The sequence below is a fragment of the Uloborus diversus genome, chromosome 9 (assembly GCF_026930045.1).
Source record: "Uloborus diversus isolate 005 chromosome 9, Udiv.v.3.1, whole genome shotgun sequence".
Taxonomy (NCBI): Eukaryota; Metazoa; Arthropoda; class Arachnida; order Araneae; family Uloboridae; genus Uloborus; species Uloborus diversus.
Genome location: NC_072739.1, coordinates 129,663,254 through 129,690,475, shown reverse-complemented (window position 1 = coordinate 129,690,475; position 27,222 = coordinate 129,663,254). Strand labels below are relative to the sequence as shown.

The window sequence follows — 27,222 nt, the reverse complement described above, 5'->3', positions numbered from 1 at the left end:
GAAAGACGTATCGTGATAAGTGTTCTCCTGCAGATAAACCCTAACTGTATGCAAATGGGATGATACAAGGCCTTGGATGATATGAGTTACAGGAATGGTGGAACTTAAGGTAGAATACTGTGAAGACATTTATTTTCGCGAGCCGTAATTTTCGCGCAAATGATGATAAGTATCAGTGATTTTTGCGCGCTGAAAATCTCCCGAATTTTATATCAACTGAGCGAAAAGTGGATCATATACATATATAAAGTTGAAAAATTTGACGAGGTTTAAATTTTCGTGATTACGACGGGTTCGCGAAAATCGCGAAATTTAAGGCTTTGCGAAAATAAGTGCTTTTACGGAAATTTGGTAATTTGTTTCTTCCTTTTATTTCTTTCTTTGTTAACAAAACACAGTCGACTCCCGCTACAACGCGATTCAACTTACGCGAAATGGCTATAACGCGAATTTTCCACGAGTAACGAATTTTAGAGCTGACGCGAGCGAATTCCTCGTCCACAACACGAATCTCTTTAGAAGGAAGTAGCTGCTTCGTTATTGACAACTAAATATATATTTTGTGAATGTTATTACATCTCAGTAGCATCACACTGACCATCGAAAGTTCCCACATCAAACTAGTCTAGGCATCACGTTGTTAGTGCATAAAAAAACCGCTCAGCAGCTTTCTTTTTTTTACATTCTAAACATTAAAGTTGATGAAATATAATGGCACCTTAGTGAGCTGTTTCATCTAAAGTTTATGAAGATGGGGGGGGGGAATAAAGTTTCTGACAATAAAAAGAAGATTAAGATTCTCGATATGCTTGGACAACTACCAAAAGTTGACGGTAGCAACACAATGAGTATGAGTGAATCTTCCATACGTACAGTTAAAAGTCAAAACAAAATGATATCTGTATAAGTTCAGAACTTAGTTTCAATGTTAAAGCTTGCAGAATCTGAGTAAAGTATATGGAAATGGTAGCTGCTCTTGCATTGTGGATTAAAGAGATTGGGAAGAGGGGCTTGTTGCCATAAATGGAAACGTTATAAAAGAAAAGGTGAAGCAACCGTATTTTAAAATGTATTTAATAAAAAATACCGATCCGATTATGCAGCATAAATCTTCATCATCTTCATTTTTTAACTCATAAATATTATTACTGTATCTACTGTACAGTACTATTATAGTGCAGCATTTTATTATTACTACATACTGTACGTACCGTGTTGTTTTATTTTATCAATCATTCTTTTTCTGCATTTTAACTATTTTATATTGAATAAAACAGCTTTTTTACTTTTTAAATACAGTAAAAGTTGAGTTTTTTTTATGTAAGAAACTGTAATGTATAGTTGAGGAATGCTTTAAAGCAGTTTGAGGGGTGTTTACAAATGTCTAAAAAATTTGGTATGTTTCTAAAAAATATTTATGCATACATTTTTCCAGAACGCGAAATTTCGACTTACGCGAGGAGTCTTGGAACGCATCCCTCGCGTAATTCGGGACTCGCTGTAGCGCCAAGTTGTATTCTATATTCCAGAGGTTCTCAAACTTGTCCAAGTCGAAGAGTAAGAATATACTCACGGCACCCTAGTCGTTTATCTTTAAGATTTCTGAGGGGTTGGTTTTTGATGATGTTGTTATCGTTAATAAAAGAACAACAACAACAATTAGAAACATTAATGACGGAGACGATGATCATGAGGATAAATCATGAGGATTAAAAAACTTTTTAACCACTATAAAAATAAACTAGTATGTTGTGGCCATCACGAAACTTTCTTCTATATTTTTCTTTTCTTTTTTTTTTTTTTTCTGATCCCTCCCCATGCTTGACGAGGAAGCAATATTCCCAACAAAAACAAAATTACACATGCAAAAACTTGACCCAATGTCTGAATTATTGCAAAAGCAAAGCAAAGAGCGAAAATTGAAAGTTATTTTAAAAGCCTTGCTTGAATGAATTACAAATATTTTATTTGTTAACAAACATAAGATGGCAACAGTTAAAAATTTTAAATCATTGAGATAATATTTCCTATCATTTCCATACAATTAAAATCACGAGAAATACGCAGACGACAATCTATTACGATTTATCTTTCTTATTGTTGCATTAATAAAAATATTTTTATTCGAAAAAAAAAAAAAAAAAAAATCAACACCTCTTGGAGCGATCGGCGTCAAAATAGAACCAAAGCCTGTTTACATATGGATTCACATATATTCCAAATTTCAACCAGAACGTAGCATTACTTCTTGAGATAGGGCACTCAAAATGGAAAAAAAGAACGGGTGATTGCGCTACCCCCCTTTTTAGCTGTTGACACAAAAATAAAATCAGTTCTTATACCCACTAAGGGCTACTTGCCGATAAATTTTTCTTTCATTCCGTTCATTATTTCTTGAGATACAGCAGTCACAATTGACGACAAAAAACGTTCTATAGCTCAACCCCCGTTTGAGTTATTGACACCAAAATTGAATCAGCACCTGTTCCTGTTAATACCAACATATGGATCAAATTTTGTTTAATTCCGCCAGTAACTTCCTGAGGAATAGCAAGCACGCGTAACTCGAAAAACGTCCCATTGCTCCACCCCCCTTGGAGGAATTCGCGCCAAAAACTAATGGGCACAAGTTCACATAGGGGCACATATGTGTACTAAATTTCATGCGGTAGTTTTTGTTGTAGAGCGGCCACAAAAAACTGGTCACACACAGACGTGACACACATACATACACACACACACACACAGACAGACAGACATTTTCCAAAAATGGTCGAAATGGACTCAGCACACCTCAAAACGTTCGAATCCGTCAAAATTCGAAATTCGAAAATTTGCACGAATCCAATACTTTCTTCCATATATTAGATATAGAAGAAAGTAAAAATAAAAGCTGGAGAATTTTGGCAAAATTTCCGACTGGAAGTGAAGATTTTACAACGCAATCTTCGAAACATACATCCACCACTCAGGCGCACTTTAATTCAGTCGACTGCGGGCATGCGTTGAGACAGCAGGTGGATTTTTGTGACGTGTGATTTTTACTTTCTTCTATATCTAATATATAGAAGAAAGTATTGGATTCGTGCAAATTTTCGAATTTCGAATTTTGACGGATTCGAACGTTTTGAGGTGTGCTGAGTCCATTTCGACCATTTTTGGAAAATGTCTGTCTGTCTGTGTGTGTGTTTGTATGTATGTGTGTGTGTGTATGTGTGTCACGTCTGTGTGTGACCAGTTTTTTGTGGCCTCTCTACAACAAAAACTACCGCATGAAATCGAACGAAATTTAGTACACATATGCGCCCCTATGTGAACTTGTGCCCATTAGTTTTTGGCGCGAATTCGTAAAAGGGGGGTGGAGCAATGGGACGTTTTTCGAGTTACGCATGCTTGCTATTCCTCAGGAAGTTACTGGCGGAATCAAACAAAATTTGGTCCTTATGTTGGTATTAACAGGAACAGGTGCTGATTCAATTTTGGTGTCAATAACTCGAACGGGGGTTGAGCTATAGAACGTTTTTTGTCGTCAATTGTGACTGCTGTATCTCAAGAAATAATGAACGGAATGAAAGAAAAATTTATCGGCAAGTAGCCCTTAGTGGGTATAAGAACTGATTTATTTTTGTGTCAACAGCTAAAAAGGGGGGGTAGCGCAATCACCCGTTCTTTTTTTCCATTTTGAATGCCCTATCTCAAGAAGTAATGCTGCGTTCTGGTTGAAATTTGGACTATATGTGAATCCATATGTAAACAGGCTTTGGTTCTATTTTGACGCCGATCGCTCCAAGAGGTGTTGATTTTTTTTTTTTTTTTTTTTTTTGCGAATAAAAATATTTTTATTAATGCAACAATAAGAAAGATAAATCGTAATAGATTGTCGTCTGCGTATTTCTCGTGATTTTAATTGTATGGAAATGATAGGAAATATTATCTCAATGATTTAAAATTTTTAACTGTTGCCATCTTATGTTTGTTAACAAATAAAATATTTGTAATTCATTCAAGCAAGGCTTTTAAAATAACTTTCAATTTTCGCTCTTTGCTTTGCTTTTGCAATAATTCAGACATTGGGTCAAGTTTTTGCATGTGTATTTTTGTTTTTGTTGGGAATATTGCTTCCTCGTCAAGCATGGGGAGGGATCAGAAAAAAAAAAGAAAAAGAAAGAAGAAAGTTTCGTGATGGCCACAACATACTAGTTTATGGTGTCATCGCGCCAGCATGGAACGCTGTGAAGTTTTGCTTTAAACTCGGGAAATTCGCATACGAGACCCTTGAGCTGATTAAAAAAGCTTACGGGGATGATGCCATAAGCCGCACAATAGTTTTTGAGTGGCACAAAATGTTTAAGGAAAGCCGAGAGCTCGTCGAAGACGATCACCGCGTCGCACGCCCGACAACGAACTTGGATATTGCCAACCTCGAAAATGGTGCGGGGGGACAGGGGGGTTATAACTCCGCTGGGGGTGGCAAGTGGTTTTTCGCTCAATCTGATATATAAAAATCTCCTGTCACGGTGTTAGTTATTGAACTGCTTCAAAACGGCTCAGCCGATTTTCATGAAATTTTTTATGCGTATTTGGTAGGGATAAGAATAGGACATAAAGTATATTTCATATCTCTAGGTAATTAGGAAGTCCCTTTTCAGAATTTTTTTTTCGCGAAGCTCCGGCAAAATATCGGAAAATCTCAGTGATTTAAATATAATATACTAGCAGTACCGCGCAGCGATGCCCATGCTAAAAATGTAATGGAAGTCCGTTGAATAAAAACAAATTGACGCCCCCTCCCCCTCTGATGTAAAATGATCATTTTTCTCTGTATAAAATGCGTACACACCTTTTCAAAGAAAAAAAAATACTATTAAAGTTTCTTTGGAATTGAAAACTTTTCGTGAAATCATTAAATTAGATTTAGTTGCTTTAAAACTCTATTTAGCGAGTGACGTGGTTTTTACTGCAATTTAAAATCTTTCGCCAAATAAACAAAAAAAGACATCAAATAATATATTTCAAATGTAAAAATAGTTCCGCAACTCTATTGTTTATCGCCAAACTCGCCCAGCAACCACGCTCTCATAATCCATCCGTCTAACGAAAAAAAAAAAAAGCATCTAGTGGAACATTTAAAAATCATCGTCAGAAAAAAAGAAGAAAATGTCGTACATCTCACTCGGATAAAAACAAATCAAAAGTTTCTTTTTTCTTCCAAAACAAATCGCCAAAACAATGAATTACATTTACGGTTGCTTTAAAGCAATAATCCTAGACTGAACTACTCAGCGCCTAACGCGTCAAGCGACCACGCTACTGGAACCCAGCCCTTTTGCGAGTGAAGCGGATGTTTTTTCTTTGGTAAAGAAAAATGTAAACTATATCACTCATAATGCCTCATTCATTATGCGCTGGGGGCCTTCGTGGCTTTGTGGTAGATACTTCGCTTCAAATGCCGGTAAACATGGATTCGATAACCTCGGATGCTCTGAGTGGTGTATTTCCTTTCTTTACGCTGAAAATCTTTCTCATAATGTCTTATGTGTGAATAAATAAAAAAAGTCTAAAATCTCGAGGCAATTGCCCTCAATCCTTCCATGATTATTAACTATGGACACGCAAACAACAACAGTAGTGTCATATAAGTTAAAGGCAACAATTTTCAACTTAATTAAAAATATAGTCATTTTTATAGTAATAAATGAACTTTAAAAGCCACTCTCTACCGCAGTCATTCCGTCAAAACGCATAAACTTGAATTTGTCAACATAGTGCATAAATATTATTTAAATTAACAGTTTCTTATTGTTACTTCTCTATTATGAAAGCATTCGTCAGTTAAAAGATTAAATTGTTACACACTTTCACAAAAATATTGTTTTGTTCTATGATGTCCAAAAACTTGGTTCAGAAAAGTGTCATTTCATCACGGAGCAGAAAATAGCACAAATATTAAGGAAAAAGGAACATAATTTTTTTTTCTCCGTCTTGTAGTGGAAGTTTTTGGAATGAAGGGCTCTCTAAATTAAAAAACCCCTGGTTCTGACCTAGTCACATTGCACAATAATCAAATCCCGCTCTACGTGAAGGGGTAGGAATTCTTAAAGAGAAAGAAAGAAAAATCCGTTATATTCGTATAGGTCATGGGCTAAAAAAAAGCTGATATAATCATGTTTTCCTTTTTGAATTTTAAAAACATGAATAAAAAACATGTTTTTTTTGCTTAGTAAAATTAAGGGCTTCTTAAATTGAGAAGTTCAAGGCTTAGACTAGTCAACCTAAGCAACAAACAATCGGATCTTGTAATAACAGGAAATATCCAACGTTGTTTAGCACAAAAAAAACAGATTTCAGAATACACGTGTTTCGAGGTTTCAAGGAACCCCTTTTTCAATTCAAAGGTGTGAGCTTCTAGATGTAAAGGTATTTATTTATTGCTTAATCGGATCTTGCTCAATCTAGGACGGTTGATCCATCAATTCTAACAGAGAAAGAAAGAAAAAAAGAGAGAAAGAAAGGGGAGAAAATCTATGGCGAAATTCCACTTCCTCAGTTTAAAAGATCGATGAACTCAAAAAGTTTATGAAACACTGTTTAAAAATGAAGATAAATAACGGCATTCGGCGGACCATGTTTTTTTTACCCAAAAAATTAAATTAAACAATTACACGGCCTACTTAAAAATAGCGAGATACATTCCATCAGTGCAAAATTCGATCCTCGATTGTTACATAGTTCGTCCCGTTCGAAGCAATTTATGCAAATCCATATGCACGGGTCCGGCTGGTGTGAGAAAGTCCCGGCACCTCAGGGAAATTGCCATATGCGGTTGCGTTCTTTTTCGTGTCTCCCAGGGATACGAAACTAACCAAAACAATCCGCCTCCTGCCGGACAGCTCGTTCGATCGAAAACGCGGGAAGCCGGACCACTGCCTGGGAACGTGCCGGACAGAAAATGAATCACGTGAAGTAGCCTTGAAGTTGAAATGGAATCCTGGCAAATACTCCGTCCCCTAATTTATGGTACAAGAAATAGAGGGTAGGTATAAATTATGAGTTTTATTTTATTTACAATTTAATTACAATGAAAGAATTTAAAGTTTTTTAGCTTTCACGACGCATAAGTTTGCGAAAGTGTCAATTCGTTATTCAATGAAGTAGCTAAGTACTTTGTGAAAAATCTATTCTGTTATTTCATAAAATTAATTAGTATTTCATGAAATAATAAATTGAAAAGCAAGCTGTTTCATGATTGTTGAATTAACTTTAACGTAAAACTTATAAATCTCGTTTGGAAAAAGAGTGCCACACAATACGAAATTTTTAATTTTTTTTTTCGCTTAAAGGCTTTCAAAGGACATTATCTTCTTTGGAAAATAATGACAGAATTTTGTTTTAATATTAACCACTGGAGAGCACAGCAAACTTACTTTTCTTAATGCAAATTGCCTGAAGAGTTCAACTTCAAACGCTTCTCCTGTAAAATATTTCTTCGTATTGTGGCACTCTTTTTCCACATGAGCGTATGTTTAATACTTACTAAAAAAAGTCATTAAAATACTAAATTAAGGAAAAATTTTCATGAAGAACCTAAATACTAATTTCAAAAATGCTCAATGATTTGTTAGAATTTATGAAATCATCTCATTAAAACTTTCATTGTTGATACAGTGAATTTACAACCAATTTTCAAAGATTGAGTTTATAGAAATTGAAGTCTCGAGTATAAATAATGTTAAAAAACTAGTATGTTGTGACCACTACGAAACGTTCTTCTATATCTTTCTTATAATTCTAATCCCTCCCCATGCTTGACGAGGAAGCAATATTCCCAACAAAATTAAAATTACACACGCCAAAACTTGACGACCATCCCAATTCCCGATTTATCTCAAAAGCAAAGCAAAGAATGAAAATAGAAAATTATTTTAAAAACCTTGCTTAAAATAAGTAAACATTTATTTGTTAACAAACACAATTTGTTTAAAACAATGGAATTTCCCTTTTATGTTTTGTTACGAAATGTGGGTAGTGAATTATGAATACTCAGTCCGAATAGAAAACAGAAAATCATTTCTATCTAGAGCCTTCCTCCCAACTCGGAGTGGCGGGATGAGTCGCGTATTCCCTTAACACTCTCTGTAAAACTGGCTTTTTTGTTTACCTTGCGGCATGGCAGGAATTTTTCTCCAGGGGTGTTTCACTACTGAATTTATTGCCTAATAGTTTAACAAAAGTTTGAGCTCATTCAAAAAATGAAGTTATACTTTTATGCGAGACGTCCCTTTGCTTTTGAATATGCTTTACATTCAAAGTTTATATTTCACTTTTTAGTTCATATTGCAACAAAAACGTGTTTATTAGCAAAAAAAAACCGCCTAAAGGAGTCGGGCGTCATTCGAAACTGAGTACTCTCTACTTCTAAAGGGGAGAATCATAAACCCTCGAGTTAAAGCACATCCAAACTTTATGAGGACAACTTTCAACTGTGCCGTTTAATCGCCTGATGCTAAAATTTAACTAGACTCTGCTCCCATTAAGGAGCACTTGTATACAAATATTTGTTTGAGTTACTGCATTACTTCTTGGGATATTGCAGTTATACTAAACGAGAAAACCATTCCATTGGACCACTCCCTTGGAGTCGATTTATGTCAAACATACGCGAGGCTTAAAAAAAAAACAAAAAAAAAAACATAACAATATTTTGTTCTCTTTCGTGTTTCGCCAACTTTGCCGTAAATAATATTTTATTTAATAAACAATTCACATGTGTGCGTGTGTGTGCAGCTAATAATCGCTCTTAGTGTACAATCACCGAAAGCGATAGCTCGCCAGAAAAGACAACCTTTCAAACATGCGCTCCGATCCAAAATGGCTGATCTTAAGCTGATGCGTCGGCTCGTGAATATAGGGGCCATATCCAACCCTAGAAAAATTTGAAGCCACGGGCTACCGCTGGCATTGATCAAACTAAAAAAAAAAAAGTTGATTAAGTAATAATAATTGAAAACCCGCTTTTGTTAGATTGACCAGCATATATGACTATAATAAAATCTTTAAATTTATTTCCATTTAAGTTCAAAACACAGACAAAAAAAGAACTATAAAAATGCTACATTGGTTTAATTTTAGTCATAAATCAACTCCAAAGGGGTGGCGCAATAGAATGGTTTTCTCGATTAATACAACTGGCAATTTTCTAGCTTGAAAAATTTTTGTTGATTAGTTGCTGCCTACGCTATCACTTCACGAGATACTACCGAAGTTATATTAAGTTTAGTTCTAGTTCAAACTAAAGCAGATGAAAAAAATCATGAAAGCGACAACGATAACGACAGATGTGAGGAATTTCAAGCTGAACCACGCTCAAAATAGTCAATGGCTATTTGTATGCAGAAAAGCTTCGAACTATTTGGAAGTCAGGAGAGCAAAGATTTTCGGGTCATGAGCATTTCTTGTAAAACAGTAAAGCAAGAAAAAAACAATAAGACAGTTCAAAGCACATTATCTAACGTTTTTGGTGCTGTACAGAAATAAAAATCACACAAAGCGAATGTGTTTAAATTTTTATAACTTTTTTCACGAACCCGTTTTTTACGAACCCTCAGTTATAACGAGGAAATATCGCGTTCCCTTATGACTCGTTCCAAGCGAGTTCGAATGCAACACAAATTACCATTGTTTTGACCATACCTTCATAAATATTTAAGCCTATTGAATACAAAATTGCTGATAATGACTTATTTTCAAATTTTTATAGAATCGGTAAAAACTAGTATTTGGCATATGGCAGTATAAACATTTAGTTTGTAATTATTTGTAAAAATTTGGGAGAGCTTTTATAGTCCCGCATCAAGTTTTTTGGGGGGTTGAAATGAAAAAAAGTGCCCCAGTGAATAAGCACACCTACCAGTGGGGAAACACAGCATTTTCTAATTCTTTTCTTTCTGGAAATGTCTAGAAGAAAGCTACTGCTGTCAATTCATCTAAGAAAAATGTTTAAACCTTATTTTTCCAAAGCAATTACCAGCTATTTATTCATTGGGGGGTGTTTATTCACTGGTTGGTCAACCCTATTATCATAACGTGGCACTCACTCTTGGCGCGTTTTTTAAAGTTTTTGTCATTAGTCAAAACAAATCGCGTATCTGCTTGACAAAAGTTGCCAAAAGCAATTTAACTGAAATTCAAAATGTAATAATTTATTTTTAAACAAAAAAAACCGTGGAACAAGATCAAAAATTCCGTTAAAATAAAAATTACTTCCCACTCCCCAATTTAAACTAAGCTATATGAAAGTAAAGTAATTCCCCAAACAAATAAATCAAGTTAATAAAAAACAATAAAAATTTAAGTTTGTATGATTAGAATACAAGAAACAAAAATGGCAACAGCAAAGGGAGTTTTCTTGCCAATTTGGCCAACGCTAGTACTAAGTATTAAGTAGGCGTTAATTTGGTTTGTTCCTCATTGCAATAATTCACTGAAAAATGCTTCAGCTTTTTGTATAAAAAGGGGTATGTAGTTCTTTAAGTATTTAGAGTAAAATAACGGAGCTATATTTTAATTTTGTAAGTATTCTCTTTATATTATAAAAGTCTTTTTATTGAGCGTTAGATTTAAATACATAATCAATTTTTATTGAAAAACTATTACTTTCAGCTGGATTCCGTACACGAATTGAACACTTATATTAGTGATGCTTTATTAACTGGGTGTAAACCTTGTTTCATTATCTATGATTTGCAGATTTTAGGAACTATTTCGATAACTGGGAGTGTGTGGGTGGTTCCAAAATTTTAGGCAATAATCGTTTCACTCTGGCAATACCAGCAAGACCGAAACATATTAGTGCCTAACCTTTGACATCAAATCATTTGGTGACAATTCAAAAAATTGACAAAACATCCAGTTATCCAAATTTTTCCAGACATTACACTTGGCATTTCTAATTTATTAAAAATGTTAAAGTTTTTCAAAAGAAGTACAATATGAATTGCACAAATTTTTACATATACTTTATTTTGCAAATGAGACTTTGGCACCGTAGCCAAATTTTGAGCGATGCTCTGTTAATTTTGGCAACATCGGCAGAAGATTTCGGCAGTTAAGGCTCTCGTCAGTTTGTTATCAGATGTGGGCAATATTTTTGGGTACTTTCGTATTAACGCCACCGCAGCTATAGACTTGGCAGTTTTTATAATATTTGTTGGTTTTCATTTGTTGCTAAAACAAGGCAACAAGGAATGCAAAAGATATCTGCGTGCGCCTGTGAACAACAAATGCTCCAAATGATTGCTCCTTATTGGCGCATGTACTTCGGTCGCTGATCTTTTCAGAATGAAACGATTATTATTGTTGCTCAAAATTTAGCACGTGGCACTTAGGCCAAAATCCCAATCATCGAACAGTCCACAACATTGATATGGCAGAAAAACAGCGCTTAAAATCCTTGGTGTCAAAAAAATTTTACTATGATAAATTACTAAATTCTATATGATTTAATAATTTTTCGGCACTTTCCGCTAAAAATACGTTACTTGCTGCAATTTTAATTTTTGGCAATTTAAATTTATTTATCACTGTTGCAAACTAAAAATTTCATAGTTGACGACATTCAACAACTTCAATTTCAGATTTTGGGGTTGCCATATATTTGTAGGTATCGGCAATCGCTTTCAGCAATTTTTCTATTGTCGCCAAGGAAGAAAGTAAACAGGTCGCCAAACCAAGTGACGTACCTTTAACGATAAAGTACCATTTTTTCATGAATCCCAGCTACCAAAGCCGGGCAGATTTCGGTATTTAATATTACTTTGCAATTTTTCCAACTTTTTCCAATTCTTTATCAGCCTTGTTGCCTCTTTTCGACCTATTTCTAGAGTAAAGTAATAACTCTCAAATATTTGTCGTCAAAATTTCCACTATTGAAATATCCCATTGAAATCTTTGGGGGGTTTATTATAACGTGGAATATGCCAAACTGGCGATAAATTTTGGATAAAATCATTGTTTACATTTTGACATGTTAGAGCGCTCATAAAAAATAAATAAATAACCTACAGACCGAGACATGCATAGATGGATAGTTACACAAACGCAATAAACTTCGTTTGGAACAGTACAGCCAAGACCTATTAAATAAATAAATTGATTCATATGTAGCAGCGTAAAATATGTGATCATGTAATTAACTCTTTTAATTGTTAGTTTCCTTCAATTTTAATAAATATTTTGGCATAAATCCAACAATGTGAAACAGAAATTTTTTTAAAAAATACATTAAAAAATGCTCGCAAAAATTATTTAAAAATATCTACAAAAACTTTTAATTTTTCTGCATCAGACAAAATTTGTTCCAATGTTCCAAGGTAATTAGAACATGAAATATAATTGCTTTTAACTAATTTCATGCCAAAATTTAGGTGAGTCTTCAATTGGAAATTCATTGCTGATCAGACCATCATTGAAAAAAACTTTTATTCAAATGCATCTCAAATTTTCAAAATAATATAAATATCATCTCCGCAAACATACATCGATGACTCACAGTAGCTTCCCATCGGGGTGCCCTTGTCTTAACTTTAAGATATTACCTCGCACTCGTTTTATAAATAATTTCGTCGCATGAAAATTCTCCAACATAAGACTAAAAAACAGAAAAATAAAAAAATAGTTTAAAAAACTAAAAAAACACGCTTTCGTAGCAAAATGAACTAAAAAGTAAAAAATAATCTTTGGATGATTGTAGTTGACCAATCAACTTAATTTTAATGTAATATAAAAAAGCGTGGGGGGCTTCTTATCAGTTGTATTGAATTTCTTCCATTTGTTGTCCAAGCAAAAATGTAAATCGACAGCACCCCATGCTTTTTTGTATTACATTAAAATGAAGTGATTGGTCAACTACTATCATCCAAAGATTATTTTTCACTTTTTAGTTCATTTTGCTACGAAAGCGTGTTTTTTTAGTTTTTTAAACTATTATTTTACTATTTATTAATTAATTTTTCTCCTACGATAGCAACAGGATTCTGATGAGAGATATGAAGAAAGCGCGCGTAAGATGAAAATCAGCAACGAACTCATCCTGCGCTGTTCCTCCAGACACCTGTTGGATCCCAGAAAAGGGGAAGGAGATGAAGCCATTCTGTCCCGGATTACTCATCTGTACCTCCAAGAACAGCACATTCGGAACATCGTAAGTAATGTTTCAAAAAAAAAAAAAAAAAATTGAATTTTGATGTCTTGAATTCAAATTATTTTTTTACATTCACAAATCGCTATAGGACCCTACTCGTTGGGTTTCCCGTTTCTACAAATGGAATGGAATTTAAATGACCATAAAAGTTGCACCCGTCATATTATGAGTGGAGAGTTTTTAGAATAGAAAATACGAGGCATATCCATTAAAAAACAAAGTGATCAGGATGCGGTAATAAAGAAAAAGATTTTATGGCAGATATCCACCAGTACACTTATCTTAAAGGCTATTAACAGTATTTTTATTAATCTTAAATGATGGGAATTAATAATCTGGAAATTTTACATTTAAATGAAGTTTTCCTGTTGAAGTTCATCTGCGTAGTGTTTTTCCAGAAGAAACTCAATTTCACACGCACAAGAAAAACCTTTTTAATGTACATTCTGCCCTAAAAATATGAATAAAATCACATCACAGACGATTTGTAACTATGTCGATTAAAATTTCGTTCGCTATATCAGTATTAAAAACAACCGTCGTCATGGGAATCTGAAAAATCAGAGCAACATCATCTTTGGTCAAGTGGGGATAGAAAGCAAATTGTTATTGCTCAAAAAAAAAAAAAAAAAAAACCACCCAAACGCTATCAGGCTTGCTGCTCACAGTGTCATCGTCAAACATTGATGACGCCTACACAATGGGGTGTTTTCCTTCAGTCAAAAGTATTACTTTTTGTCACTGAAATTGATTGATAGAATAAGCAAAAAAAAAAAAAAAAAAGGACTCAGAAAATACTTTCATTTTCCCAAAAGTTATTTTTTAATTATTTTTTTTAAATATCCGATTCTTCAAACAAGGCGTGGTCTTTATGACGTCACAAATGATGTACTAAGGCTCATCTTTCTACCGCATTTCCACGTTATGATAATCTAGCAGCGAGTTACAATTGCGCTCTACGCTTGCTATCAACCATATCGTTGCCAATACGCGTGAGTAAAGATGTGAATTAAATATTTTGCTCTGTGTATGGCAACACTGAATGCCATTTCATCATTTGTAATGTCACACGACAGAAGCGTAAACAATGAAAGCGCACTGATGTAAGTAATATTTAAAAAATATTAAACTTAAATAAATGATTTAAAAAATGGTCAGATCCTATATTTTTAAGCATGCTCTTTCAGAAAAAAATACTTTTAAAATTTTGGAAACGATCCCATTGTTTCAAAATATGACAAAATATGTCTTGACTCACCAACAGTTTAGTTTCAAAAACTATCACAAGCGAGGGAATAGAGTTTTTTTCCCATTTACCCCAGGGTTTTTTTTTTTTTTTGCCTCAAATGACCCCATATTCTCTCTTATTTTTTCCAGGAGAACTTGGAAAACTGTGAAAATTTGCTGGCTTTATACTTATACGACAATCGAATTGAGCGGATAGAGAACTTGGAAGGCTTGAGTCGATTAAATTGCTTATATCTGCAAGGGAACCGCATTAAGACATTAGACAACTTGAATACCTTAGAACAACTTACTGTCCTGTAAGTAGAATGCATCTTTTGAAGGAAAAAAAAAGTTTAAAGAAACTCCAAGTGATTTTTGTATTTCTAACTTTTGTGTTTTTGTTGACGGGCTATCTGATTATGATAAAGCTTGACCACGGAGAGATGGTGGATGACCTTGAAGCGGAAAGTCATTTGTACCATTTGTAATTGGTAGAATCCGCGCGAAAGTGCCGAATAGTAAGAGGCGCATTCTCGCTGATCTATCTATCCTCATATAAAAAATAGCCGATGATCGAGTAAGCCACGTGTTTTAACAATGAAACTCGCGCCACGGCATGATAAGTTGATAATGTGTTTTGGTAATGTTTAACATGCAGGAAAAGGCTTTATCGTGATAAGGCTGAACTCGATCTATGTTGAACTATATTTGAGAATTTCTTAATGTTTTGTGATTGTCGTTTGTAATTCACGTTTTGCAATTCACGTTGTATGTTTTATATTTATTTTATTTTTCTTACTGTTTGTTATGTATGTGTGTTTTTATTAATAAATCTTATCTTATAAATCTTAAATCTTATCTTAAAACTGTAATGTACTCTTACCAAGTTCTCTTAAAATGGACTCTGAGCCAAAAATTTGGCTCAGTAACTGACTATCTAACTAGATAGTTTTTAAAAACGTTAAAGCAAAAATTTGCCGATCCTGAAAATTCGCAGTCCTAGGCCGTTGCCTACTTTTACAGTTGCCTACTTTTACAGTTGACACTAACAAGACACAAGCTATTATACAGCTTGAGGATTTTGTATTTTCCAGGGAGGAGGTTTTATTTCATTTGAAAAAGATTAAAGCAACTAAAGCTCCGGGACCAGATAATATCTATCCAAAAATTTTAGTTGAATGTGCAGAGGAATTAGTGGATGTTATTTTGAATATTTTCAATGCTTCTTATAACTCGGGGACGGTGCCAGAGGACTGGAAGCTGGCTAACATAACGCCGCTCTTCAAGAAGGGGTCTAAAGGTATTGCTGGGAATTATAGACCTGTAAGTTTGACTTCGGTAATTTGTAAGATTTTCGAAACTTTGATCAAAATTAAGATCATGATGTTCTTAGAGACTAATAGTCTGTTGACTAGTTTGCAGTATGGTTTCAGGAAAGGTAAATCCTGTACTACTAATTTATTGCATTTCTACGACAAGGTTACCTCAGCTTTAGATAACAAAAAATGTGTGGATGTTGTTTATATTGATTTTCAAAAAGCTTTTGACAAGGTACCGCATGTTGCTCTTCTCAGCAAGTTAGCTGACATTGGAATAGGAGGAAAAACTTTACTTTGGGTTAGAAATTGGCTTACTGGTAGGAAGCAAAGAGTAGTTGTGAGAGGAAATCATTCTAATTGGAGTGATGTTTTAAGTGGGGTTCCTCAGGGATCAGTTTTAGGGCCTCTTTTGTTTATTATATTTATGAATGACATCAATGAAAATATTTCTGGAAGCATGAATTGTTTCGCTGACGATGTAAAAGTTATGGGGATTGTCAAAAATGAAGAACAAGTAAAACAGCTGCAGGAGGATTTAGATCATATTACTAAGTGGGCAGATAAATGGGGTATGGCAGTTAATGTAGGGAAATGTCAAGTGCTACACTTAGGTCATGGAAATAAGCGTATGAGGTATCGTTTACAGGGTTCAGTCATAAATCAGGCAGAAAATGTAATGGATCTGGGTGTCTATAAATCAGGACTTCAAGTTTAGTCAACAGTGCAGTATTGCTAGTAACAAAGCCAACAAAATGCTTGGGTTCATAAATAGATCTATTTCAAACAAATCTAAGAAAGTTCTTCTGCCTTTATATAGGAGTTTAGTAAGACCTCATTTGGAGTATGCTGTTCAGTTTTGGTCGCCTTATCTGAAGAAAGATATTTTTGTATTGGAAAGGGTTCAAAGAAGGGTAACTAAATTAGTAAGGGGACTCTCAGATTTAGATTATGAGACCAGACTTAATAGGCTTAACATGTATAGCCTGGAGCAAAGGAGAGTCAGAGGGGACATGATTCAGTTATTTAAATTTATCAAAATGAAAGATGTAAATGGATTAAATTTTTGCGGGGAAAGCAGGACAAGGGGTCATTGTTTTAAGCTATTTAAATCTCAGGCTAACTTGGAAATCAGGAAAAACTACTACTTTAGCAGGGTCGTGGGCACTTGGAATAGCTTACCGGAAGAGGCGGTAATGAGCAAGGGAGTGGATAGCTTTAAGAGGGCCATTGATCTTCATTGGGGACTAATTAATTGACTAGGACCAGCCCAGCTGGGCCCAGAGCCTGCTGCTGGTCGTCACATTTGTATTTGTATTTGTATTTGCCTATTGAGAAATTTGGCCCTGCGCTAAAAGTCACATTCTAGTTCTGCCGCTGGCGATTTATAGCCAGTTTTGTGAGTTTTGTAATTAAGTTCGCTAAATTTTAATTTCTAAACATCCAATACTATTTCTAGGAATATCAGTCGCAATGCCATCACAAAATTGGAGAATCTTAAGGGCTTGGCCAATCTACGGGAATTGTATATCGAATATCAAAAAATACCAGATGATGCTCCAGCTCTGGAAGTGGATCCAGAATCAATAGAAGCCATTGCGGTTAGTGTTTCTTCTTCTTTTTTAATTTCTTAATGGACACTCATTCAGTATTCCTTTTAAAATGTCTCCCAACAATCTTTACAAACAATAAAGCTGAAAGTCTGTCTGTCTGGATGTCTGTGACGCTCATGGCGCCTAGACCGTTCGGCCAATTTTCATGAAGTTTGGCACAAAGTTAGTTTGTAGCACAAGGGTGTGCACCTCGAAGCGATTTTTGGAAAATTCGATTTTGTTCCTTTTCAATTCCAATTTTAAAAACATTTTCCTGAGCAAAATTATCATAAGATGGACGAGTAAATTACCAAGTTATCATAACGTGGAACCGTAACATGAGCAAGCCAATTGGCGAGAAATTCACCATACATTATTTGTAAATATATAAGCGAACCAAAAGATCTTTTAATTTTCCACTACGGGCAAAGCCATGCGGGTACCACCATTAGAATAAAAAATAGCTTTTTTTTCCTACCATAGCGTACGTGTAACCTATTATACAGATTTAAGATATTCAAAACCACAAATCAAGCGTTTTTAAATAAGAAACCACTCTTTATGCAGCGGTATTGTAACTTGCAAGATTTGACATGGATTAGTCTTTCACCTTTTCTAGTACAAAATAAAATGTGACTAAAATTAGCTCTTATAGCAAGTTTTTTTTTTTTTTTTGAAAATGAACTTTATATATGTTTTGTAAAAGAATGCTTTAAAGCAATGAGGCACAAACTGTGCTCGCGGCTCCCCTATGAACTGCGTAGTTTCCACAGGGGCGCCACAAAATTTAGTAATAACTTCACAAATAATTGGCGGATTTATTCGCAGTTCTAATAAACTATAGGAAGTGTTCCATGTCCTGGATAATGGCTGCTGAAAATTAACCCAATATAAAGATATTCAGCAATTTGAATCTTGTAATTACGAAATCATATGCTTATTTTATTTCATACCATTTAGTGTGAAACAAGCTTATCGCAGAAATAGTCTTTAGATTCAAGAAATATCTTTACTGTTTTATTAAAATTAAAAAAAATCGGTTTAAAGTTTATTTCAGAGGAAACTTTTTTGAAATTTAAAAAATATTTTCCTGCTACCTATAATTACTTGAAAAAGAAAGAAAGAAAGAAAGAGAGCGGCACCTATCTGAAATATCTTCTATCGCTAAAGGGTTTGGATTGATGCACTAATTTACAAACTTATACGCCTTGGGTTACCTCATGCACTCATAAACATTATCAGCTCCTATCTTATGAATAGGCACTTTATCGTTCGAGTGAGAGAAACTCTCTCAACACCTAGACACATACGGGCCGGGGTGCCTCCCCCCCCCCCAAGGCAGCCTCTTAGGCCCAACTCTTTACTCAATTTTCTCAAACGATATCCCACACATGGACAACACGCATCTTGCCATTTATGCAGATGACACCTGCATACTAGCCTCCGCTCAGGGACTTTATCAAGCCTTTTCAGCAATTCAAAACCACTTAACACATCTAGATATCTGGCTAAGGACTTGGAAAATCAAAGTAAATGCCAACAAAAGTATAGCTACCTGCTTTTTTACAAGAACAACTGAGCTCCCTCCTATTAAACTGCATCTTTATACCGACCCGATTGATTGGTCTCAGCGGGCGAAATATTTAGGCATAACGTTCGACCGTAATTTAACCTGGCGACCTCACATTGAAGAGGTGCGCAAGAAGTACCTCACTTCCAAAAAACCACTAAATTGTCTCCTGCACAAAAAAAGCGTTTTATCAACGGATAATAAACTGCTCATTTATAAGTCCTGCCTAAGACCCATTATTACCTATGGAGCGCCCATATGGGCGACTTCTGCAATCTCTAACTTTAACAGAGTTGAGAACTTGCAGAGAGTGATGGTTCGAGCGGCGTGCGACCCTCCCTGGTACGTCCGTACGGACAAGCTGGTGGAAGAGGTTGGCATCCCGACACTCCACAACTTTTGCAAAAAGCTCGCCAAGAGATTTCACTACAACATCCCCCGTGTTGGCAATCCACTACTTAACAACCTTCCAAATTACGATCCATTGGATCCGGCAAATTCTCGCAGGCCTCGCGCTCTGCTAACTTAGTTTCAATTTCGAAACGGGGTGAGTGAATCCCTTATCGGGTTCATACCTCGTTTCGACTCTAGTTATTGTGCTACACTCTGGCTGGGAGCATGCTCCTATCTATTTTCATTTCATTATTTTCTTTTTAAATTTCTTATCAACATTTTATCATTGTCTTAATTTTATTTTATTTTTATTCATTCAAATAGCCTAGAAATCCCCCACGGGGAAAAAAAGTATAAAACTTTAAAAAATATGTAGGAAGCGAAAAAAAAAATAATACTTAAACTTATTTAAATAAAGAAGAACTTTAGTTGAAATTTACTTTGAAGAGCCTTCGGCTAACCATTATGGTACTCCCGTTAGAGGAAGCCACATCTCTCGTACATCCACGCAACCATCTTCTGCGCCAAAATAAAGCCATGGCCCCAACCGGGGAACTATCTATCAACATACCACACCAGAGGATAAGGGGTAGGGCCCCAGGTGCCTCAAGCAACGAACTTATATTTCCGTGGCAATCGCTAAATTAATTTCCTTTTTTTTTCTATACGTTGGCGAATTTGGCATGATGAGGAAGCACTGATACACTCCAAAGCCGCCAGTGCCAACTATTACACGTGGTTTGACTGGTTGGATCTGGATGAACCCGGAAGATAGCTCTTTATTATTTGATCCAGGCTAGAAACTGAGCAAACCCTTATCCAGCACCACCAGATGTACTGTACCCAGATAGAAAATAGGAACTTGGAGGACTTGGTGATTGCTACAGATTTAACGTGAAACAGTTACCATTAGCTAACACTGAGGATCGAACTTGCGATGCTTCAGTTACGATTCCAACCCCTTACCAATCAAGCTGGAATTAGTGTTCCGATCAACAACAATTGTACCCATTAATAAAACTTTTCTTTGTAAAAAAATTTCCCTCCGTTCTTACTCAAATGAGGAATTTGTGTTTATGGATAGGAATCTCTTCAAGTGCTGAGTGTGTCAGGGAATCGGCTGAAGACTCTGCAAGCCTTCGTTAGTCTAATCATTAGATTATATTAATACACTAGCAAAAATACCCGGCGTTGCCTGGGTCAGTAATAATTAAGAGAAAAAATCGTTACTTGCTTTTGTTTTCTGATTTAAGTGAAAGAATTTAAAACACATCTTTCTGACGTGATTAAAAATCGAGTTTCTTCCTTACCCATAAAACTAAAATAGCAATAAGTATAAAGAACAAAATAGTATTGATTTAGAAACGAAAGCAATATATTTAAGCATATACAAATTTCCAAAACATGAAATTAATCTTCTCATGTTTAAAAAGATTAATCTGTTGATACTTGTTTTTTAACATGGAGTCTAAAACCTTCTCTGTATGGCTAATGAAGTACGAAGTGATTTAAAAAAAAGTAGCTGCGCTCGTAATCCCCTTATACTTGCTTTAGCTATTTTGGGAAATTTCAATCATTGTGGGCTCTTGGTGCGATTTTACCGAATTTGCGAGAGTCGTTTTGGGGTACCTTCGATGATTCTCCCCCCTTCTTTCCTTCCTTTGTAAAACGATATGATATTAATTTTCGTTACAGAGATATCGTCGCCAGATTCTGAGATACTTTTGGTCACCATAAAATGGCGCTAAACAGTTTCATCCGAAATGTTTCCAAAATAAGTTGTAAAATCTGGTGATTGTTTGAAATTGTGCAAAAAGGAAAATTAATGGAAGTTTTTGTGCTGTTTATGGATTTGCCTAATTTAGTTGCTGGATTATTTAACACAGTAAAAAAAGTCTTTTGAAAATTCGTTGATTGGCGATATTTTGTTCACATGGTGAAAGCTGAGAAACATTATGACGTAGTCTTCGGCTTCAAAAACAGCGACGTTGAAAAAACTGCCAAATGCATCAGCTACGAAAATCTTTCTGCAAAAATATTGGCGATCTGCTGGTTGATTGAATAATGAGTAAGCGTTCAATCAGCATAAATAATAATAAAAACCATTAATTACATTAAAGTTCCGTTTAAGTGGAAAATGATCAGCCAAATCATGTATTATTTGCCAATCTTGTACAAAAATCTTACTTCAAGATTTGACTTGAGAAAAGCCTTGAACAGTCACGAAAAGCAAAGATAGTCAACAATACAACAATTGCCGCTATCGACAGGGAGTTGAGATGATACACTAAATACTGTATTGAGTTGAGGAAAGCCTTCGAACATGGAACTAAAAAGCTCATAACTCGTTTTTTATTCTACTTAGAAATTTCGAACAGGTGCCATCTTCAGCAGAAAAATCAGAGCTTTCGATGGACATATAATGTAAATATGTGCAAGTATTTTTTCATCCCAATATTAGAGAATTTATACAAAAATTGTGTTTTATTACCCCCCTAAGGGGGTTTTGCCCCCCATAACGCGACGAAAACTACCCTATGTGTTATTCTGATGCATAAGCTATACTATTGTAAAGTTTTATGAAAATCCGTTTAGTAGTTTTTGCGTGAAAGAGTAACAAACATCCATACATCCATACATCCATACATCCATACAGACAAACTTTCGCATATATAATAGTAGTAAGATTCAGCAATGTGAGTCTTGTAATTGCGAAATCATATGCTTATTTAATTTCATACCATTTAGTGTGAAACAAGCTTATCGCAGAAATAGTCTTTAGATTTAAGAAATATCTTTACTGTTTTATTTAAAAAAAAATCGGTTTAAAGTTTGAGAGGAAACTTTTTGAAATTTAAAAAATATTTTCCTTCTACCTATCCTTACTTGAAAAAAAAAAAAAAAAGAAGAAGAAGAAGAAAGAAAGCGGCACCTATCTGAAATATCTGCAATCGCAAAATTAATTTCCTTTTTTTTTCTATACGTTGGCGAATTTGGCATGATGAGGAAGCACTGGTATACTCCAAAGCCGCCACTGCCAACTATTACACGTGGTTTGTTTGGTTGGATCTGGATGGAACCCGGAAGATAGCTCTTTATTATTTGATCCAGGCTAGAAACTGAGCAAACCCTTATCCAGCACCCCCAGATGTACTGTACCCAGGTTGAAAATAGGAACTTGGAGGACTTGGTGACCGCTACAGATTTAACGTGGAACAGTTACCATTAGCTTACACTGACGATCGAACTTGCGATGCTTCAGTTACGATTCCAACCCCTTACCAATCAGGCTGGAATTAGTGTTCCGGTCAACAACAATTGTACCCATTAATAAAACTTTCCTTTGTAAAAAATTTTTCCCTCCGTTCTCACTCAAATTAGGAATTTGTATTTCTGGACAGGGATCTCTTCAAGTGCTGAGTGTGTCAGGAAATCGGCTGAAGACTCTGCAAGCCTTCAGACCTCTGCGCTGTCTGCAACATCTGCAAGCAGAAGAGAATCATATTTTGGATCTAACAGAGCTAGTAGAGACGGCTGGAAATTGGGCAGAAATCCGGCATTTGAGACTTTCCAGCAATCCTGTTTGCAGGCAAAGGAAGTACAGGGACAGTTTAGTGGTCGCCTGTCTCGAACTTGGTAAGTTGATGGATGTACACAAATCAAGTACTGAAAGTATCTAGCGGTTAAAATGGATTCTTTCCAGCGTGTTTTTTTGTTAAAATCTGTTAAAAAAATTTTAAATTGCGTTCCCGGTTGCCGATACAGCGTGGCGCTGCAACGTGCTTCGTAGATTCTTGAGAAAGTTGGGTAAATTCTTCTACTATTTTTGGCACAAGCAAATGAACAGGTTTAAGAGATGATTCTAGTTTTGTATTCTCGCCACAAAAATATTTATCTCTGACCTTAAGAGGTTTGAAAATCATTAACATCAAAACTTATTACTGTTTTGTGAAAATATTCATAGATTGCTAGGCACTTCATTAAAAATGAACCCAAAGAAAGTACTAGATAAGGAAAAAAAGGCTGTTTTGTTGTTAAAAGCCATATGCATATAGCCAAACACTCTTTCTATCGGTTTTGGTTCTTAAATTAAAACTACATTTTGTTATAGTTTAGTTTGTGGCGTGTTTTGGTTTATAACAGTCACGTATCTTTATCTAGATCTGTCAACTAAAAACAAAAACAGTCAACTTGGGATGATGATATAACACATGCAAGACATGGAATGTCTCGCATGGACTTTCTCTATCCCAAGTTGGATTTTGTTTTTTCAATATGTTACAGTGCGAGTCCAAAAGCTGGTAAATGGCGACATTAGCCGGCGAATATCGACATTCCCAAACCAGAGACATCGGAGAAAGACCGAATATTTTCAGTGAACCAGATCAGCAGTGAAATTCGGCATTCTCGAATTCCGCTCTTTCACAGTAACAGATACATTGTTTTTTAATAAGCAGTTAGCTATTTAGTATTACTAAGTGCTTATTACTTAAGCTTTTATCCTCCTTTTACGCGTTGAACTGCACCATTGCTTGCAGCCTCTCGCTAGTTTTCTAAATTAATTTTAGCCACCAGTTTGAAGATACTCTTAGCTTCAATGAAAGGACATTTGCCTCCAGCTCAGTTATTGACAAGTCCAGACTGATGAGTCTATGACAAGGACACACCTGCAGGCTCCGCATGTCATAACCAGGCTGCAGGTATATTGCATGTAACAAGTATATTGAATGAGTTCTCCTATTATCCCGTCAGTTTTGTATATATTCAATGCATTGCATGGATTATCTTACTATATCAAGTTGTTTGTGTATATATTCTATCTACTGTACGATTTACCACATTCATTTTCCCAAATTGGTGGTATACAAAGTGAGTCTAAACTCTTGGGCGAAACTTTAATGTGTTTTAGAGGGGACGATAAGAAGCAAGAATCACACACACATTAACATGTAGTCGCAAATGCAATGCTGACGCGCTACATGTACGCAAAACCAGAAACTGATGGATACAAAACAGGTAACAACTTTGATACTCAAATACCGTTTTACACAACATTTTAGTTTTTAAGAAAGGTGTAGAGTAGTTGTTAAAAGTTACGGTGTTTAGTGGCTCTGCCGTGAGCAGGTAAACGGCAGTATCTGTAGAAATGAGTTTTCGAAATATTTGAAGAAATGTGTGTTGGATTATTAAATGCTAATAATAGGAAAATGTTGGAATTAGAGGATTTGTTTTCTCCTTTTTTTTCGCGGAAACCAAATAAGCAAGGTTGTACAACAAAGCTAACGTACAATAGATGACAAAAAAAAAAAAAAAAAAAAAATTAAAAATTGCAATTACTGCCTTTTACCTGCCCACGTCAGAGCTCTAATACACGCGTCGTAACAAGGGAGGAGCGATCGATGAAAGATTGTCAGTGTCAGAATGACCTTCATTGCAACAGCTTGCTTTGTCATTGCAACGTATGTATTACAGCTGCTGACCGCAAATTTCAACAAATGCTTTAAACTTTTCTTTTCAATTAAAATGTTGTGTAATATCGTCTTTGAGTAATTATTTTGACCAGTTTGGCAACCATCAGTTTATGGCTTTGTGTGCATGTAGCGCGTCAGCGTTGCATTTTGCGAAAGAGTTAAGACTCACCCTGTATATTTTTAATGTATTGTATGCGTAATCTCATTTTCATATCATTTTTTCTTGCAGAAGATTTGGACAGCCGTCCCATCACATCGTCTTATCGAAATTTCTTGCTCAACTGGCAGCAATGCCGGGCCCTGCAGGAGTTGAAGAAAGAGAGCTACACATTGCTCAAGCCCTTCTTGCAGGAACGTGAGTGAACGATTCTACGAAACGGACAACTTTCTTTCCTTGATTTGTTTCGTTACCTAGCTTGTTAAAATTAAAGTCAAATTCAACAATGCGTACAACAGGAAGTCCTCAAAGTCTCATGAAATAGTCAAGTCTCTTGCAAAAAAAAAAAAAAAAAAAAGAGTGCAAACAATATAAATCTGTTTTAAAAAAGAATAGTTAAAAATAGAATTAACTTGGAACTCGCACTTATGAAGAAATTCAACTTTTGTGTTACCAATCTATAAATTCTCTTCCGAAAATAAAAAATAATTTGATCAAAAACTTTCTTGCATTTTTATTTTCATTCTCGACAAAAAAAAAAAAAAAAAAAAAAATGATGCAGCGTACAATGATGTTTTAAAATTTTTATGTCTTTTCTCTATATTTGGTAAAAACCTGCAGATGCTTTTAAATTTAATAAGAATACTAATTAAATTTCTGCTTGAAAAATCAGGGGGACATAACTGAACTCAACCAAATGAAAGCATTTCGTGCAGGAAGTTCTCAGAGCAACTCGGCCAAGATTTACCGCTGGTGTCTTAAACTTTTTATTTGTATCGTTATCTATCAGTATTAAAAGTTCAAGTCTCTTTCTTTATTGAGCAGTTCATTTTAATTTCTAACACATGGCTGCAAATACCCTAAAGAAGTTGATATCGTCTGAATTTTCATCTGACAACAAAATTCCCTCCAAAAGGGACTTTTTAGTCATTAAAATTTCGAGAAAAATGCCTACGGTAAGAGGATCGCGCTGCAAAAACGTAAGCTTTTCAAGCATTAGTATGGAAATGGAAAATGTCCGATCATTTTCGAAGCATCTTTATTTCCTTTTCCTTTTTTTTTTTACTTTAATCCCCCACCCCCCTTCCAAATGGCAAAACGCTTGCAGTTTTTCTTTGAACTGCCATAACTTTGGTTCTAAAATAACTTCCAGATTAAATTCACTTTTGTTTTTATTGTAATAATTTCATATGCTTTTGAAATGGTTTGTAATAATAACACTACTTCGGGCTTTCCCTGTTTTCCAGAGATTCACAACAGGCAGCTGACCCCTGCCAGTTCCCGCCAGAGCAGCGTGTCCAGTTCACAGTCTGAGACTGCAACGGCGGGAACCAGGACACGGTCCAGGTCGATTCAGCGGAAATCCTCCCAGGGCAAGTCCTTGTCCAGGGCACGATCCCTGCAGGAAGTGCGCAACAAAATTGTTAAGAAGTTCACTAAGGGCAACAAGGCAAAGGAGTGACTTCTTCGGCTTAACAAGCTTGCAACAAATATTGTTTTTTTACATTGTAATAAATATGTATTTTTTTTTCACTTTTCTCTAGTTTTTTTCTTTTTTAATCCATCATAATTTTCAGTGAAACGGACTTGACCACTACTCCCGGAAAACATGTGAGCATCTATTTGTGTGTCTGTAACAATTCATCCAAAATAGAATGGAAGGGCTAGGAACTAGGCTTTTTAGAATGGAAGAAAAATATTTTGGATGAATTCAGTTATTGTTATAATCTTCAGAAGATTCAGAACAACAACATAATTGATAAAAAACTTAAAAAAAGTATAGAGGACCTAAAACATAGTTTTATTATAACCACTGTTGATAAAGCGGCAAATAATTTTGCCATCATGTGCAAATTTTTTTTATAAACTTATGCTTCAGAAGGAATATACAAATATTAATACATACAAAAAAGTCACAGAAGCTGAGTCCAGTTTAAAGAAAAGAATCCTAGCCTTCGACAAAATTCTACACACACGGCATCTCAATTTCAATTTTCCTTTCCTTTTTATAACAGTTAAGTTTCATAAAAATCCAATAAAGTTCATATTCGTTACTAGTGGAACATACTTCCTACAATAACCAAGCAGGTTACATTTTTTTCGAAAAACTTAAAAATATCTTGGCCAAAATTGCAGGAGAAAAAAGTTTTATAATTCTTAATAACCAGAAAGTTCTGGATTTCATAAACAGTGGTAAATACCATATTCATAGTATTAATACTTTTGACTTTGAAAATCTTTTCACTAACATTCCCCACAAACTCATAATCGATGTTTCAAATAGAATTTTCGACAGAT

The 27,222-nt window shown here is 35.1% G+C and overlaps 1 protein-coding gene across 2 annotated transcripts; it reads left to right on the top strand.

Annotated features, from left to right (window-relative positions):
* On the top strand, positions 1–26,402 carry LOC129230041 (protein phosphatase 1 regulatory subunit 42-like). 2 transcript variants are annotated; one of them, XM_054864427.1, is made up of 7 exons: positions 1–109; positions 13,022–13,198; positions 14,576–14,742; positions 17,201–17,342; positions 22,698–22,932; positions 24,997–25,122; positions 26,172–26,402. In XM_054864427.1, the coding sequence occupies exons 1-7, from the start codon at positions 95–97 to the stop codon at positions 26,384–26,386; spliced, it is 1,077 nt and encodes a 358-aa protein (XP_054720402.1). In that variant the 5' UTR covers positions 1–94; the 3' UTR covers positions 26,387–26,402. The 2 variants fall into 2 exon arrangements, with proteins under 2 accessions (XP_054720402.1, XP_054720403.1); XM_054864428.1 differs by lacking the exon at positions 1–109 and adding an exon at positions 6,915–7,033.
* The last annotated feature ends 820 nt before the right edge of the window (positions 26,403–27,222 follow it).

Coding starts and splice junctions, on each gene's coding strand:
- LOC129230041 (XM_054864427.1), top strand. Junction 13,199..14,575: donor AACAGCACATTCGGAACATC/GTAAGTAATGTT, acceptor TATTTTTTCCAG/GAGAACTTGGAAAACTGTGA. Junction 14,743..17,200: donor TTAGAACAACTTACTGTCCT/GTAAGTAGAATG, acceptor TACTATTTCTAG/GAATATCAGTCGCAATGCCA.